Source organism: Engystomops pustulosus, chromosome 7, assembly GCF_040894005.1.
Source record: "Engystomops pustulosus chromosome 7, aEngPut4.maternal, whole genome shotgun sequence".
Taxonomy (NCBI): domain Eukaryota; kingdom Metazoa; phylum Chordata; class Amphibia; order Anura; family Leptodactylidae; genus Engystomops; species Engystomops pustulosus.
In genome coordinates, this window is record NC_092417.1 from 111880165 (window position 1) to 111898718 (window position 18554).

The 18554-nt window shown below is 42.6% G+C and overlaps 1 protein-coding gene across 1 annotated transcript; it reads left to right on the forward strand.

The window, feature by feature from the left end:
* Positions 1-4658: 4658 nt before the first annotated feature.
* On the forward strand, positions 4659-18297 carry LOC140068929 (carbohydrate sulfotransferase 5-like). Its single transcript, XM_072114278.1, has 2 exons — positions 4659-4788; positions 16790-18297. Exon 2 carries the CDS (start codon positions 16810-16812, stop codon positions 17959-17961), a length of 1152 nt encoding a protein of 383 aa, XP_071970379.1. The 5' UTR covers positions 4659-4788; positions 16790-16809; the 3' UTR covers positions 17962-18297.
* The last annotated feature ends 257 nt before the right edge of the window (positions 18298-18554 follow it).

An 18554-nucleotide genomic window follows, 5' to 3' on the forward strand; every position in this document is an offset into this window, starting at 1 on the left:
TTTCTTATTTTTTTGACTACTTCTGTGTTTTTGTCAACTTTTACTGTGTTTGACTAAAGGATTTTACCATTGACAAGACTTGATGTTTATACTTGTATGAACTGTATATATTGCAGTGTTTGAAGAAAGGACAGGGTTCATGGTAAACTAGCAACAGGGACATGGATGCTTAAAGCATTTGGGAAGCAAAAATTCCATCCAAAAATTCCATCTAATTCCAAAACATAACTTTTTTCATAAATTTCTGAAATAATTGAGGGTTTGTCCACTTTAAACACATTCCAGTAAATGACTGATATTGTTTGTGCAATGATGCTCAATTGGTACCAAGGGGCCCAAAGAGTGCCAAGAAAATATTCCCCACACCATGACACCACCACCACCAGCCTGAACCGTTGATACAAGGCAGGATCGATCCATGCTTTCATGTTGTTGACGCCAAATTCTGACCCTACCATCCGAATGTCGCAGCAGAAATCGAGACTCATCAGACCAGGCAACGTTTTTCCAATCTTCTACTGTCCAATTTCGATGAGCTTGTGCAAATTGTAGCCTCAGTTTCCTGTACTTAGCTGAAAGGAGTGGCACCCAGTGTGGTCTTCTGCTGCTGTAGCCCATCTGCCTCAAAGTTCGACGTACTGTGCGTTCAGAGATGCTCTTCTGCCTACCTTGGTTGTAACGGGTGGCGATTTGAGTCATTGTTGCCTTTCTATCAGCTCGAACCAGTCTGCCCATTCTCCTCTGACCTCTGGCATCAACGAGGCATTTCCGCCCACAGAACTGCCGCTCACTGGATGGTTTTTCTTTTTCGGACCATTCTCTGTAAACCCTAGAGATGGTTGTGCGTGAAAATCCCAGTAGATCAGCAGTTTCTGAAATACTCAGACCAGCCCTTCTGGCACCAACAACCATGCCACGTTCAAAGGCACTCAAATCACCTTTCTTCCCCATACTGATGCTCGGTTTGAACTGCAGGAGATTGTCTTGACCATGTCTACATGCCTAAATGCACGGAGTTGCCGCCATGTGATTGGCTGATTAGAAATTAAGTGTTAACGAGCAGTTGGACAGGTGTACCTAATAAAGTGGCCGGTGAGTGTATGTGTCCAAGGTATCAAAAGGTAGAAAAATACATACAAGTGAAAAAACTCATAAATGCATAAAATGTGAAAGAGGGAAAGTTTGATATGTAGTAAGGACATCAGAGTCAGTAAATGTGTTATGTAGAAACTGGCAGTAATTTATAAGGAAAATAGCCCGTTTCAATATGATGGATAATCAGGATGCTGGTTCTAAGATTAGAACCAACATAGTAAAAATACTGGGAGAGAGAATGGGCAATAGAGCAATAGAGAAATTTATACTCTTTTACCCATTCAATTTCAACCCCCTCTACAATCAGTGGTTCAATCCAATTGTTCCTTTTCCTTGAGAAGTCAACTATAATTTCCTTGGTTTTTAGAAAATGTAAGTGCAGGCTGCTTGCAATACACCAGTCACAGAATTCACCCACGGTGGTCCTCTACCCCCCATCCTCGCTATCTTTTATCCAACCAGGATAGTATCATCAGAGTATTTTTGCACTAAACAATCATCATTATTCCTACGAAAATCTCCTGTATATACGAAGAACAGAAATGGTGAGAGAACTGTCCCCTGTGGAACTCCCACACTAGACAAAACTTCCTCCGACCAGTGGCTCCCAACTTTTACTTTTTGTGGCCTGTTTTCTAGGTAGTTCAAAATCCAAGACCCATTTTTCTGGTCCACAGATAATTTAACTAATTTTTCTACTAGTTGTTCCGGCACAATACGATTAAAGGAACTACTAAAATCAAAGAACATTAAACGAACTGAATTTCCTAAAATGTCTAAGTGTGAATATACTCTCTCTAGCAGATATAGTAGTGCATCATTCTTACCAATTCCTGGCCGGTAGGCAAACTGGAGTGGGTCCAAGAGAGGGGAAACAACTGCACTCAGCCTATGCAATACTAATGGTTCGAAGACTTTCATAATAAGCGCCATTTGGGCTATTGGTCTATAGTCGTTCAGTTGTGTCAGCCTCTTGACCTTACATAGTGGGACTATCGTAGACGTCTTCCATAATTTTGGTACATAAGTGGTGTCTAAACTACTATTAAAAATTCTCATGAACACCATACTCAATTCTTTACTACATTCTCTTAAAACCCTTGCCCGGATATTGTCTGGTCCAGGAGCCTTCCCTAATTTCACCTCCTGCTGTAAATCTGTTAAAAAAACTATTTGGCTGCTAATTCTCCGCTTCCTCCAACCTGACCTGCCCTACACGGTAATCCCGTTATTGTTCTTATGCCTCGCCATACTTCCCTAGGGCCGCCCTCAGATAATTTATTTTCTAATTTGTCCCAATGTTGTTTCTTTCACCCATGGTTTATTGTTTTGATATAATTTCACAGCTGTCACGGATGCCCCCGTGATCCATGTCTCGGATCGCGGGCACATCCGTGTCCTCCGATGTGGCGCCCCTCCCACCCCTGGGCCCATACTCACCTCCACTGGCTCTGGATGCCGCCTCGGTCCCGTCCAGATCCCACACCGGCTTTCTCTATAGGCCACGCTCCTGCTGCTTGCCGAGGCCGCGCGCACCCTAGCCGCGCCAATTCTTCTGCATTTAAAGGGCCAGTGTCTTCCTAATTGGCGCTGGCATTCCTGGCACTGCTATAAGATCCAGCGGCTCCCAGCATCCCCTGCCGGATCTTCAAGTCATTCTACTGAAGTGAAAGCCTCCTGAGCGTTTCCTGTGGCATTCCTGTGTTCCTGTGGCGGTCCTGTGTTCCTGTGGTGTTCCTGTGTTGGTCCTGCGTTCCTGTGAAGTTCCTGTATTCCTGTGGCGTTCCTGTGTTCCTGTGGAAGTCCTGTATTCCTGTGGCGGTCCTTTGTTTCTGTGGCGGTCCTGTGTTCCTGTGGCGGTCCTGTATTCCTGTGGCGGTCCTCTATCCTGGTGGCCATCCCGAGGTCCTGCCATCCTGAGGTCCTGCCTTCCCAAGGTCCTGCCATCCCCAGGTCCTGCCTTCCCGAGGTCCTGCCTACCCTGTGTCCCTACGTTGGATGCCACCGCAGGCCTAGGTGCACTTGGTGGCTTCCGCCAGCAGCAAGACCATCCCGCTTTGCGGCAGGCTCTGGCGAAGACCAGGGGCAACTTAGATTCCGGTCCCAGGTTGCGGCTAGTACCATCATCTCCCGCAGTGGTCCAGGGAGTCCACAGATTTAAAGGGGTATTCTCGTCTGGGCATTCACATTCTGTTCCATTAAACTGTCATATATAAACATTTCTTCAATTAGATGTTATTAAAAAAAATTTTCCTGTGTGAAGATATTTTCTCAGAAATGTAGTCATGTGATCCCTTAGAAACGAGATGGCTTCCTCGGATACGGCCACCTCTGCTGGAGGGATTGCACAAAGAAACAAAAAGTTTTTGTATATGAAATGTCCGGGAGTTACTGCAGGTCCCACAGCTGTCCTGTGGTAATGATCGCTGAATCCAGGGGGTCAGGCAGGACTCAATAGCGCATATCTAACCCCTGCTGCCAGAGTGTGACGTGGTCGTAACCGAGGAAGCCATCTCGTTTCTAAAGGACAGAATAACTACATTTATGAGAAATTATCTTCACACAGGAACATTTTTTTTAATAACATCCAATTGAAGAAATGTTTACATATGGCAGAACTATACTCAGGAACTATGGTTTTTACACAAAAATTGATGTAATCTGTGATGGTGTCTACACAACCGTCAATGTTTTCTCTACAACTACCTAAAAATAAATTCCAATCTGTCGGTTCAAAACATACCCTAAGTTCTTCAATAGCAGAAGCTGACCATTGACATATAGCCTTAGTGATGGCTGGGCACCGTAACTTTACCGGACAATACATGGGACATAGATATACCAGATTATGATTCGAGTGATCTATGATGTAAGGAGTGTCTGCTTTCTTTTACTAAACAGCAACACCAAGACTTTAACCATGTTTACACCATAGATCACGATCATGTAAGCAGTTCTGTCCCCAGCTGTATAGTTGGTCCGTTCCACAGGACTCCGTCCATGGTTCACTGATTGACAACGGCAGTGTGAATCTGCCTTTATTGAAATAAATGTTAAACAGATTCTAGGTGGAACTTAGGATATTAATTTGAACAAGCCCGAAGCCCGAGAGTAGAAGTTATAAAATGATCTGTGCAGTCCCTGCAGTGTTGTTAGTGATTTAAAGGGGTATTTCCATTTCAGCAAATTGATGTTATTGATTGTATAATAAAAAGTTATACAACTTTCAAATACACCTTCTGTATCAATTCCTATATCAATTCCAGATCTCTTCTTGCTGTCATCCAATAGAAAGCTTCTATGTTTACTTCCAGTGGACAGAAATCTGACCATGGTCACACAGGTACTCTTACTCTATAAGAACTGGGCAGTCTTCTCATTACAGAACAAGCAGTGTTTTTGAAGCAGGTATCTGCCCGTGGGCACAGTGATGCCATCTGTCCCTTGCAGTTCTATACTAGTCTCTCACATCCCGTCACCGCCCCTTTCACCTGCTGCCTGTATCAACAAACACAATTACTCCAGGGAGCTGCTCACACCCATACCATCAGCAACATCATCTATGCCTGTCTATTAGATATTCTCCAGCATACAGTCTATACAGGGCATGCAGAGACAGATTCATAATAATGAATCTCCATTACCAACGATGACAAAGTTCACAAGAGGAGCAGATTCTTTGCTGTATAAAAGGTGAGAAATTAAATGTATATTCCTAGTTTAGTGTTCTTTATTTAGTTTCGATTAATGGGCCATACAATTGCTTTCTGCTCTATAAAAGCTAGGGTTTAATTTCCAGAACAGCACTACATATCCTTACAATGGAGGGCAGTAGTGTATCCCAATGTATGCCATCGGGTTCATCTCCTCTTCCCCTGAAAACAGGAGTAAAACTGAAAATCAGCAGCAACCCCTGACATAACTGGCCAAACACTAAATAAAGCCCACTACATATATAGAATGGGTACAGAAAGTATTCAAACCCTGTTTAAAAATCACATGGTCTTCAGACCCTTCCTGTGACACTTATATTTAGCTCACATGCTTCCATGACTTGATTAGGAAAGTCACACACCTGTCTATAAGACCTAACAGCTCACAGTTCACCTTCCAACAATGACCCTAAGCACACAGCTAAAATAAGCTGGGACCATTCTTGACAGGCCCAGTCAGATCCCTAGAAAGCCTAGACTCATGACTGTACTAGCTCAAAAGCTGCTTCTACTCAATACTGAGCAAAGGGGCTGAATACTTATGACCATGGGGTATTTCAGTTTTCCTGTTTAATAATTTCGCAAAAATATCTACATTTTTGTTTTTTTCTGTCAATATGTGGTGCAGAGTGTATATTAATAAGCAAAACAAGAACTATTTTAATCTTCCCAACTGGCTGCAATGGAACAAAGAGTGAGAAATTTAAAGGGGCCTGAATACCTTCTGTAATTAAAAGGAAAACTAATACTTCGCACTCTTTCCTTCTGATGTGTTTTCATAGCCTGTTGGAAGGAACTGGAAGTTGGAGGCGCAATATACCGTATCCCATAAATAATGGGGTTTTCTGGCATGGCATGCAGTGATTGCGAAACATTTTGGGGACAGAGTACCCAAGCTACAACCAAAACCCACTTGTATCCCGCAAAGTGCCAACATGACAATTAAAGCAGTAACTTATTGATCCCTGCTGTATCACAGGTTTTAAACATATCGGTGTCCTGAGTTCACCAATACAATAGAAAGATGGAGAAATTTGGATTGTAGCTTCGCGCCCCCCCCCCCCCCCAGGGGCCCCTGAAGAGGAAGAATCAGGGGACCCAGAGCAGGAGCTCAAATGACAATTCATCTCTAGCCACACCTTCTGGCTCCTCCTGTAGTGCTGGCAGCCAAGGATGTCGCTTTAAAATAGTGCTGAGCATGGCACATCCTGGGCTGTATTGGACTACAGGAGAAAGCTTTGAGTCGTATGTGGCAAACTTTGTGTTGGGGTGAGGACTTGGGTGCCCACAGAAAGGGCTCTGAGTGCCACCTTTGGCACCCGTGCCAAAGGTTCGCCACCACTGATATAGTGGATGAATTGTCTTTTTTCAATCCCATCTATCAGAAAGAGTTAACAAATGTTAATCAGTATGTAATATTTACCATAAAAATTGCATCATTAAAAATTGAATTTATTTTGCAATAAAAAATGCCTTTTATGACAATGTTAACAGAATTTATTTTAATCACCAGTCTTAAAATCATGTATCTACTAAGAAGCTCCAACCTCTTAGTAGATCTGGGCACAATCTCTTCTCCACCAGTCTCTTGATACTTGGGGCTGAATAAATGAACGGAAATTAAATGGGCTGAATTGAAAAGTGTACTTGCCCTGGAACAGGTTCCAGGGCTTTGGTGGTCTCCAGTTCTTTGGTACTGGCTCAGCAGCACCTGGAGATGTAGAACAAGTGACATTAATAATTGGCCAAAGCAGTTCCAGTGAAATTAGAAACTTCCAGTCGCTGCAATACTCGGAGAGCCAGGGGAGGGTGGGTGAAAAGACTACAAACAGGGTTGCCATCAGGAAACTTGGAACCCCATACAGGAAAATTGTGGGCCACTATCATAGTTTATAAGTTTGAATCATATGACATGTGGTGGGTGAAATAAAAATTAGACACTGGCAAAGAAATCAAGCCATAGTTGTCCATAAATTAAGTTATGTGAGATAATGAGAAATCATACACAGTAAAAGTAATGAACAAGAAGAAAAGAGAAGTGCAAAAAACCATGGAAAGCCATGACACCAGCTGAAATATAACAGTAACTAGAAAGCAATCCTTTAACTCATGTCCTAAAAAGGGTCTCATAACCAAGGTGCCACTCAAAAAACATTTCATGATGGATAAAATCAGAATGCAGCAAGCCACTTTTTTAGTATTGTAGACATCTCACTGGAGAAGTGCTCGAGGGGGTGTACATCTCACCTAGGTTGCTACGTAGTGTGAGATGGTAAGTCCAGGATTGATCTGTTGCTCAGCAGTATTATGCTGCTGAGTTGTTGTTTAATCTTGCCGGGCCTGGATTTACATGGAGTGGCAGGTAGGTTTGGTAGTGGGACTTGCCACTCCCTCCCCTCGATCCAGTTCGGGTTTTGGATCAGGTGAGCTCTGCTCCTAATCAGCCTGTGAAGGTAAAAGCTTTCCAAAGCTTTCAGGTCTGGGCTATCAGCCAGGAAACAGCCTATGTGGGTTTGGAGGAGCCCTGCATCTTCCTGTCTATGCGGCCGCTGTATTTACGAGTGTTAGATAGGTGAGACAACCTGTTAGTAAGCGCCCAGACGGGTAGGTCTTTTGTTTGAACTTTTAAAAGCACGGTGTTGCTGTATTTATGTTTGCTGGACTGTTTATGCTAAAAATAAACGCCAAGTTGATCTTTTATACATCTACGTCTGCTGTGAACTGTGTCCTAACACACCATCCCCCGGGAAGATCCCTACAATTGGTGCTGCGGAGCGGGCAAAAACGGTTGCTAGGGGCAACGGTGTGTATCAACTTGGCTACAGCTGCTTATGTCCTGGGTGAAGACTGCTACTTCACTCCAAAAACAGACAAGCGCCATGGAGGAGATGTGGAAGCAGTTTATGCAAGTGAATTTGCAACAGCAGCAGGCTCAGACAGCGGCTAACCTGCGCCATGAACAAGCAATGGCTCAACAACAGAAACTCATCGAGCTCCTGATAGCTAAGCAAGAGGCGTCTGCAGAGGCTAATCCACAGCCAGCGGTGGCAGCCGCTCCAGAGACTTTTTATGTAAGACGGGCTGTGCAGCGAGCGCTGCAAAAGATGACTGCTGAGGACGATGTTGAGGCCTACCTAACTGTCTTTGAGCGTGTGGCTGAGCGAGAGAAGCTACCAGCTGCTGAGTGGGCAGAGGTCATTGCGCCCTATTTAACAGGTGAACCTCAAAAGGCCTACTATGACCTCAGTGAGCAGGAGATCAAGGACTATACTCGGCTAAAAGCAGAGATACTTGCCCGACTAGGAGTTACCGCTGCTGTCCGTGCCCGGAGGGTACGCAACTGGAACTACAGTCTGGACAAATCTGCGAGGTCCCAGATGTATGACCTGATCCATTTGGCAAGAAAGTGGTTGGAGCCAGACACCTCTACTCCTGCACAGATCCTAGAGAGGGTCGTGATGGATCGCTACCTCCGAGCACTGCCTGCTGACCTGCAACGCTGGGTGGGACAAGGTGATCCTAAGAATGCAGACGAACTTGTCAACCTTGTGGAGAGGTTCCAAGCGACTGAGGACTACCTCCGTGATGTTCCTGCAGCTTCTTCACCTCCCCGGAGTGCCAGGTCTGTGCCGTCACCTGGTAAGAGACTTCCATCGATTGGGGGAGTGTGGAGGGGTGCTGATCGAGGGAAAAGGGCTCAAGAGGTATCTCAGGGGCAAAAGACTGGCGATGGTCCCGGGTGGCCAAGTGGCCCTAAAAAGGACTCCCTGCCAGGGAGACCAGGCCCTATCAAGTGCTGGAGATGCCATGAGGTGGGACACGTGTCTGCCCATTGCCCCCTTACCTCTGAGCCAATGGAGTGTGACGCTAGCCGGCGTCAGTCGCTGTTTGCGGAACCATCTTGTGTTGCAGTTCCTGGACTAGAGACTGAACCGCAAGTCTGCAACATTACCATTAATGACTTCCCTGTTAAGGCGTTGCTGGACTCAGGAAGCCTTGTAACCTTGGTGCATGCCAGCCTGGTGGCTGGGGACTTTGGGTCAAAAAAACACATGAGTGTGGTTTGCATACATGGTGATACAAAAGTTTACCCTATAGTGCTGGCTAAAGTCGGGACTGAACTAGGCTCCGTACAGTATGAAGTGGGTGTGGTTAAAAACCTCATGCATAATGTAATATTGGGACGAGATTTTCCGTTGTTCTGGGCTTTATGGGGAAAAAGAAAAACCCCCGAAAGGAGTGAGAATACCCCTAAGGTTGTTGCATTACCCACTGTAAATGATAAAACTGTGCAGGATGAAAGTGATGCTTTTCCTTTACAGGTCCTGGCTGGAGAGGAGGAGGAAGCTCCTCCCACTGAGCAAAATATACCAGACTTAGAGGTGTCTAGGGTTAATTTTGGGACTGCACAGTTGCAGGATCCCACTCTTAAAAATGCGAGAGAGCAGGTTACTGTTTTGAATGGGGTACCTCAGGAACCAGATGCTGAGAATAAATTTCCACATTTTTCCGTGACTAATGATTTCTTCTATAGAGTCACTAAAATTAATGATGAAATTGTGGAACAGCTTCTGGTCCCTAAGCCGTACCGGCGTCAGGTGCTTGACATGGCACATAACCATGTTCTTGGGGGACACTTGGGGACTGAAAAAACGCGGGAGAGAGTCCTCCAGAGGTTTTATTGGCCTGCAATTTATGATGACATTAAAAAATACTGCGAGTCATGCCCCACATGTCAGCTTAGCGCCCCAGTGTCACATTTTCGTAGTCCTTTGGTGTCGCTCCCCATTATAGAGGTGCCTTTTGAGCGTATTGCCATGGATTTAGTGGGTCCCATTGTAAAATCGGCTAGAGGACACCAGTACATTTTGGTTGTCTTAGACTATGCGACCCGCTATCCTGAGGCTGTGCCCTTAAGAAACACTGCATCTAAAACAATTGCCCGGGAGCTGTTTTATATGTTCTCTAGGACTGGGATCCCCAAAGAAATTCTGACTGACCAAGGTACGCCCTTTATGTCTAAGGTGATGAAGGAGCTATGTAAGCTATTTAAAATCACACCTATACGCACCTCTGTATATCACCCCCAGACAGACGGATTGGTGGAGAGGTTTAATAAAACCCTCAAACATATGTTGAAGAAAGTGGTAGAAAAAGATGGTCGTGATTGGGATCACTTGTTACCTTACCTGATGTTTGCTGTGAGGGAAGTTCCCCAAGCGTCCACAGGGTTCTCTCCCTTTGAGTTGGTCTATGGTCGTCACCCTAGGGGTCTATTAGATATTGCAAAGGAGACATGGGAGAGTGAGTCCACCCCATACAAAAGTGTTATCGAGCATGTAGCACAAATGCAGGACCGTATAGCTACTGTAATGCCCCTAGTAAGGGAACACCTCCAGAGGGCGCAAGAGAGCCAAAGTAGAATTTACAACCGTTCTGCGAGAATCAGGACATTTAACCCAGGTGACAGGGTTCTCATACTAGTTCCCACTATAGAGAGTAAATTCCTAGCGAAGTGGCAAGGTCCCTATGAAATTGTTGAAAAGGTCAGTGAGGTAAACTATAAGGTGCACCAACCAGGTAGAAGGAAGCCTTTCCAAGTTTATCACATAAACTTGATCAAATCCTGGAAAGACAGGGAATCCTTGGTGGCAACAAATCCTGGTAATAATTTGTCGCAACCAATCCCTTCGGTCAAGGTTGGTGATACCCTATCAGGGTCACAGAAACAGGAGGCTAAGGAGTTTTTGCAGAAAAACAAAGACAAGTTTTCTGACCTTCCAGGGCGTACACACCTCATCCGTCATCACATTGAAACTGGGCCTAGAAGCAGAGTAAACCTCAAGCCCTATAGGATACCAGAAGCACGCAGAGAGGCAGTGTCTGCTGAGGTGAAACGTATGCTTGACCTAGGAGTGATTGAAGTTTCACAGAGTGAATGGTCCAGTCCGATTGTGCTAATCCCAAAGCCCAATGGAACTTGGAGGTTCTGTAACGATTTCAGAAGGTTGAATGAGATCTCCAAGTTCGATGCTTATCCTATGCCCAGGGTAGATGAGCTGATTGAAAAGATGGGTAATGCCAGGTACATAACCACCCTCGATCTCACAAAGGGCTACTGGCAGATTCCTCTTACTGATGAGGCTAAAGAGAAAACTGCATTCTCCACCCCTGAGGGGTTGTTCCAGTATGTAGTGATGCCATTCGGGTTACATGGAGCACCTGCGACTTTTCAGAGGTTGATGGACTTGATTCTGCGACCACATCGTGATTATTCAGCTGCCTACCTCGATGATGTGGTCATTTTTAGTCCCGATTGGGAAAGTCACCTCTGTAAGGTACAGGTTGTGTTGAATGCCATAAGGGATGCAGGGTTGACCATAAATGCCGAGAAGTGTGCACTAGCCCTAGAAGAGGCCAAGTACCTGGGTTACATTATTGGGAGGGGTTTGATTAAGCCACAGTTAAATAAAATTGAGGCAATACAGAATTGGCCTAGACCCCTGTCAAAGAAACAGGTCAGAGCTTTCCTGGGTATTACGGGCTATTACCGTAGGTTTGTGCCGAACTTTGCCTCAATTGCAGCCCCGCTAACTGACTTGACAAAGGGCGGAAAGTCAGCAATGGTGACGTGGACTCCAGAGGCCGAGAAGGCTTTCCAAAGCCTTAAGTCTTCTCTGTGCCAACAACCTGTGCTAGTTACCCCCGATTTCAGGCGAGAATTTCTGGTCCAGACAGATGCCTCTAACACAGGGTTAGGTGCAGTTCTCTCACAGGTGGTGAATGGTGAGGAGCATCCGGTGATGTACTTGAGTAGGAAGTTAACCCCGGCCGAGAAGAATTATGCTATTGTGGAGCGTGAATGTCTGGCAGTGAAGTGGGCCCTAGAATCCCTGAAGTATTACTTGCTAGGCAGGAAATTCAAGTTAGTGACAGACCATGCCCCCCTAACATGGATGAAACTAAACAAGGAGAAAAATGCAAGGGTGACTAGATGGTTTCTGTCCCTACAAAATTTCAATTTCACTGTGGAACACAGACCAGGGAAATTACAGGCGAATGCTGATGCACTGTCAAGGGTACATTGTCTGTGGGGACAAAATGCTCAGCCCTCCGGTCTGAAAAAGAGGGGGGGGATATGTAGACATCTCACTGGAGAAGTGCTCGAGGGGGTGTACATCTCACCTAGGTTGCTACGTAGTGTGAGATGGTAAGTCCAGGATTGATCTGTTGCTCAGCAGTATTATGCTGCTGAGTTGTTGTTTAATCTTGCCGGGCCTGGATTTACATGGAGTGGCAGGTAGGTTTGGTAGTGGGACTTGCCACTCCCTCCCCTCGATCCAGTTCGGGTTTTGGATCAGGTGAGCTCTGCTCCTAATCAGCCTGTGAAGGTAAAAGCTTTCCAAAGCTTTCAGGTCTGGGCTATCAGCCAGGAAACAGCCTATGTGGGTTTGGAGGAGCCCTGCATCTTCCTGTCTATGCGGCCGCTGTATTTACGAGTGTTAGATAGGTGAGACAACCTGTTAGTAAGCGCCCAGACGGGTAGGTCTTTTGTTTGAACTTTTAAAAGCACGGTGTTGCTGTATTTATGTTTGCTGGACTGTTTATGCTAAAAATAAACGCCAAGTTGATCTTTTATACATCTACGTCTGCTGTGAACTGTGTCCTAACACACCATCCCCCGGGAAGATCCCTACAGTATTTTCAGTAATGTCTTGAAGGCTTTCCAATACAGATCACTCAGAGGAGCAAATACTTTCTGTTTTATCAAAGCTGAATTGACCTCTATATCAATTGACCTCTGTATCAATCTGCCCACGCCAAAATACTGGTGTAATTAGTCTTAGAGCTTTTTTAGGCCCTTTTCTAACTTGTCTGAGAAAGGGGCATGTCCTTGGTAAAAATAAAAGGTGGTGTTGCGTTTCAGAAAATAGTGCATGTGCCAGAAAATTCTATATTCTGGCACAGTAAACTGGACCAATTAATAGTTAAATAATAATAAATACTTATTAATAATAAATACTTTTAATAATTAAAAGTATGCCTTACCAGTCTTATATTGTAGCAAAGAACTGTCGACTGCTACTTTTACTTCTTAATTAATTTATCGGTTGTGATCCCATAGTTCACATCAAACTATTACCATGACTATTACCATGTGTACCCTCATTCCTATAGATTATGACCCATTGTGCCCTACTATAATACAGTGTAAATTTCTCAGCTCCTGCCTCTATAGACTTGTATTGTATATTATGACCTTTCTACCCCCAAAATATATATATAATGCCTAAATATTATGAAACCCCTTTTCCTCCAGTACTATGGACCAGGAGTGTATAACCTATGGCAGATGTGGCACTCAGAGCCATCTCTGTGGTCACCCAGGCTGTCACCCCACCACAGAAAGCTTGAGTGACTCCAAGCTTCCTCCTGCAGTCCTGGGTAGCCTGGGATGTGATACATTCAGTGATGTTTTATAGCAACATTTTCTGGGCTTCCTATGACTGCTTCCTGAGCTGTTGGCAGGGTTGGAATAATTTTGTAGCGTCTGCTCCACTCTCTTTCCATTTCAAGGTACAAGATACAATGATAATCCAAATTTCCCCTCTTTCCTTCAATGGTGCTGGAGTCCTCAAGATGCCAATATGACTGAAAGCTGTGACAGAGCAAGGAACAAAAAAATTTGCTGATTAAATTGCTGTGTCGGCACAGCACTTTGTGATAAATAAGTGGGTTTCTTTGCTGCAGTCTGGGCACTCTCTCTCTAAAAAGTTCACCATCACTGCTGTAGACCATTAAGCTGTGCTTCCATCCATATATACAATAAACATAATTCCTACATGCGTATAAACTATAAGTTCCTCTCCTATATTTTACAACACACTGTCACCGGGTCAGCAGTGTGGCCAAGAATGAGAGAATTTTTTTTTTCATGTAAACAATTCTGCTCCTGAGGACACCCCTCTAGACACCAGCATTTAGGACGACACAACTTTTCTCAAGAGAAGTAAGCCCATGATGCTTTATCTACAAGGATATATATAATATATAATTTAAAAAAAAAACTAAATAAATCTTAGAATTTAAAAATGAAATAAAAATATGGACAATGCACACTCTCCTGCATCAATAAGACATATACCGTGGCTATAACACATATTAGTTCTATTTTCAATGACTTGGCTAATGAATAATGAAAAACCATTGCTCTTTTATGTTCTGTACATCAGTACTGTACAATGGACGGTCATTGTTCACTGAGGTATGGTATGATCAATCATGTATTGTTAGATTTGGAAGTGGGTTTTGTTTTCAGGAAAGACCATGAACATATTGCCCATTGGATGCTATGGTGACCTGTAAGTAATCCTAACTCAGGTATTGACTACAAAGAGGAATATGCTCTTTAAGTGAATCAGTAAAAGGAATTTATACGGTTCAGAGCTAATGAACATAAATCCACCAACTCATATTTTGGACTGTTGAAGTTGTTACCTGAGTTAACACAGACTTCATTTAGCTTTACATCACACCAAGTTCATAGTGGAACGACATTGCTTCAGCTAGTATATATTGCTTACTTTGGCGAAAAAAACTCTCATTTTCACTCTGCCCTTAAGAAGACGACAGAATTTGCTTCATCATCCAATTCCGGGAAAGACTTTATTGATTTAAAAAGTTACAGGTAAACACTTTCCTTAACATGGTATTAAACAAGCCATTGTGAACGTTATTAATTGTAAGTCAGTTTTATTTTCCTTTGACATATAAATAGTCAACAGGCCTCTCAGTTTTGTGTGCAGTACATAAAATGATAATATAGTATACAGTGTGTTCTACGGGTATTCAGAACCCTTTAAATTATCCACTCTTTGTTTCATTGTGAACAGGAAAAAACAACAAAAAAGCTATCTCACCACCAACGGTTAACTTAAATGGGTATTCCAGGAATAAGCATAATTCATATAGAAATCGGTCATTAAAATATAAGCTAATGTGTAATTAGTTGTTATTAAAAATTTTGCTCCCCTTAGCAGAAAAAGCTGGTGTCTGTTACATTATCACTGGGAGCAGAGCATAAGAGGGAGGAGTTACTGAGAACTAAAGGATCATGGGACTTGTAGTTTCCAGTGGCGACCATCTTAGTGATAATTCCACCTACTTTAAAGAGGCCATAAATTTTGTAAATGATAAAATCAAACTATTTAAGCTTGATTTTGTGACTAATGAAATTGAGTATTGTTGTATTCATTTATTTATATCATCCATGGGTTTTTGTGTCAGAGGTTCATATTCCCGGAATACCCCTTTAATGTTCCAAGTGCACGGAGAGAGGGTGTAAGCCTTCCACTTAAATAGCACATTCAAGACCAAAGAACCCCAGTGCAATTACAGAAGATTTATAAAAGCTTGATTTGATTTCCATATCAATGAATAAGCAGCATACAGATAACATGGATTTGACCAACGCGTTTCGTCTTACGGCGACTCATGGTCTTTGTTTCCTTGCAGCCAATTGGTCAGATCAAAAAAGTTTTTTTTGTTCATTCAATGTACACTCTTCACCCATCTTAACAGAAAAAAAGAAATGTAGATATTTTTGCAAATTTTTTTAAACAAGAAAAACTGAAATATCTCATGGTCATAAGTATTCAGCCCCTTTGCTCAGTATTGAGTAAAAGCACATTTTGCGCTAGTACAGCTATAAGTCTTATTGGGAATGATGCAACAAGTTTTCACACCTGGATTAGGGGATCCTCTGACATTCTTCCATACAAATCCTCTCCAGTTCCTTCAGAGATTCTCAATTGGATTAAGGTCAGGGCTCTGGTCAGTCTAAAATGGTCACAGAGTTGTTCTGTTGTTATTTTAGCTTTGTGCTTAGGATCATTGTCTTGTTTTATCCAGGATATCTCTGCATTCGGCCTCATTCATCTTTCCTTCAATTGTAACCAATAGTCCCATCCCTGCAGCTGAGAACCCCCTCACCCCCATAGCATGACGCTGTCGTTATCATGTTTAACTAATGGGATTGTATTTGGCAGGTGATGACCAGTGCCTGATTTTCTCCACAAATACTGCTTAGAATTAACACTAAAAAATTTCATCTTCATCTCATCAGACCAAAGAATCTGGGAGTCCTTCATGTACTATTTTGCAAACTGTATGCAGGCTTTCATATGTCTGGCACGGAGGAGAGGTTTCCATCAGCACAATCTGCCATAAAACCCCGACTGGTGGAGGGCTGCATTGATAATTGACTTTGTAGAACTTTCTCCCATCTCCCTACTGAATCTCTGGATCTCAGCCACAGTGATCTTGGGGTTCTTCTTAAGCTCTCTCCCCTTAGTTTGGCTGGGCGGCCAAGGCGAGAAAGAGTTGTGGTCATCCCAAACTACTTCCATTTTAGGATTATGGAGGCCACTGTGCTCTTAGGAACCTTGAATGCTGCAAAATTCTTTTGTAACCTTGGCCAAAGCTGTGCATTGCCACAATTCTGTCTCTGATCTCCTTGGGCAGTTCCTTAAACCTCATGATTCTAATGTGCTCTGACATGCCTTTCAATCAGTTTAATAAACCACAGCAGGACTCTAATGAAGGAGTAGAACCCTCTCAAGGAGGATCAGAAGGAAATGGACAGCATATGAGTTGAATATGAGTGTCACAGCAAAGGGTCTGAATACTTATGACCATGTGATATTTCAGTTTTCCTTGTATAATATGTTAGCAAACATATCTACATTTCTGTTTTTTTCTCTTTCAAAAGGGGGTACAGAGTGTACATTAATGAGTCAAAACTAAGAACTTTTTTGATCTTATAAACTGTCTGTAATGAAACAAAGAGTGAAAAATTTAAAGGGGTCTGAATACTTGCTGTACCCGCTGTATTACACAACTGAGAATTTCAAGAGTATTGCAGTTGATCTATTTATAGTTTATAACCTTTAGTTTCTGATTTAATATTTCTTATTTTACAGTAAGAAGTGATTTGGAGACCATGTCCAGGATAAGAGTTATCGGTTCAGTCATTGCAATACTGATATTTCTTCAAATCATCTTTTTGTTTTTTTTGCACCAAAGATCAAATGTTAATTTGCCAATCCCAAATGTAAAATCAAGAAAGGTTCATCTTCTCATTCTTTCCACCTGGAGATCAGGATCTTCTCTTCTTGGTCAATTTTTCAGTCAACACCCTGATGTCTTCTACTTAATGGAGCCAGCTTGGCATGTGTGGAGGTCTTTGCCACATTACAGTGCTCATGTTCTTCATATGTCGGTGAGAGACATGGTTCGATCGATCTTTAAATGTGATATGTCTGTATTTGATACATACATAGAAAGTGATAAGAATGTTTCAGACCTGTTCCAGTGGTATTCTAGTAGGGCCCTCTGTTCACTTCCTGCCTGTGATGCTTTTTCTCCGTACATCATAAATCAAACTGCCTGTAGGAAACTTTGTGGGGATTATCTAATTAGTAAGGTCGGAGAGTTATGTGACAAGTACAGCCATATTGTGGTCAAAGAGGTTCGATTCTTCGATATTACAGTACTGTATCCACTTCTCAAAGACCCTTCTCTAAACCTCAAAATCCTACATTTGGTACGTGACCCCAGAGCTGTTGGGAAGTCCCGTGAACAGGCTCCAAGAGCTCTTGCTGGTGATAACGGCATTGTCCTTAACACAAACGGCACAAAACTAAATGACACAAACTATGAGGTATTAGGTAAAATCTGTTCAAGCCATGTTAAAATGTACAGGACCGCCAGCTACAAAGCTCCTCCATTCCTGAAAGATAAATATATGTTGGTCAGATATGAGGATTTGGTGCGCAATCCATTAAGTAAAGTAGAGGAGATGTATAAATTTGTTAATTTAAAATTGACTGACCAGCTTACACAATGGATTCATAATATAACTCATGGTGAAGGACCTAGAAAACGAAGTGAAGCCTTTGAAACCACTTCCAGAAATGCACTAAATATATCTGAACTTTGGAGAACGATTCTTCCCTTTCAGAAAGTCAGCCGAATACAGGAGGTATGCAAGGACGCCTTGACTAGTTTTATGTACCACTTTATGAATTCAGAGGCAGAGCAGAAGGATATGTCAAAAGATTTTATACTGCCTATGAAAAAAAAATTTAAATGATCATTCATAGATAAACACATTAATATAAGAAACATATCTATGTGAAAACACTATTTATTGCGATAAGTAAAAAAATACTTTTGTATTGCTGTTCAAGGGAAGGTGTGCACTTTCAAGAGAAGATATGGACACTACTTTGCAAGAATGCTCTCACAACGGAAGTAATAATAGGTTTTATCAATCAACAAAAGTCAATTAACAGAAGGGAAATAATTATATGGCACCTGAGCTCAATATCATCAACTCTGGGAAAACATGAAAAAATGATTTGAACATCTTGGTTAGTTCTTCAAAATGCTTGAAACAATCTCCCTGCTGAGTTCCAACAAATACTGTGAGCAAGTTACCTACAAAGAATAATGCTTTTTGAAGAGTGGTCCCAAAAAAAAATATTTTTTTGTTCATGCACTTAGCATTTTGCGCATTGGAAAAAGTAAACTAATAAAAACTTACAAACATTCTCATGTTTTAGCATTTTTCCACAACTGGCTTCAATGGTTGCATTAGAGAATTTTTTTTTATTATCAACTGTATATACAGTTTACAAATGTTTTTTTTTTTAGCAAAGCTAACGTTATCATATTAGGTGTATG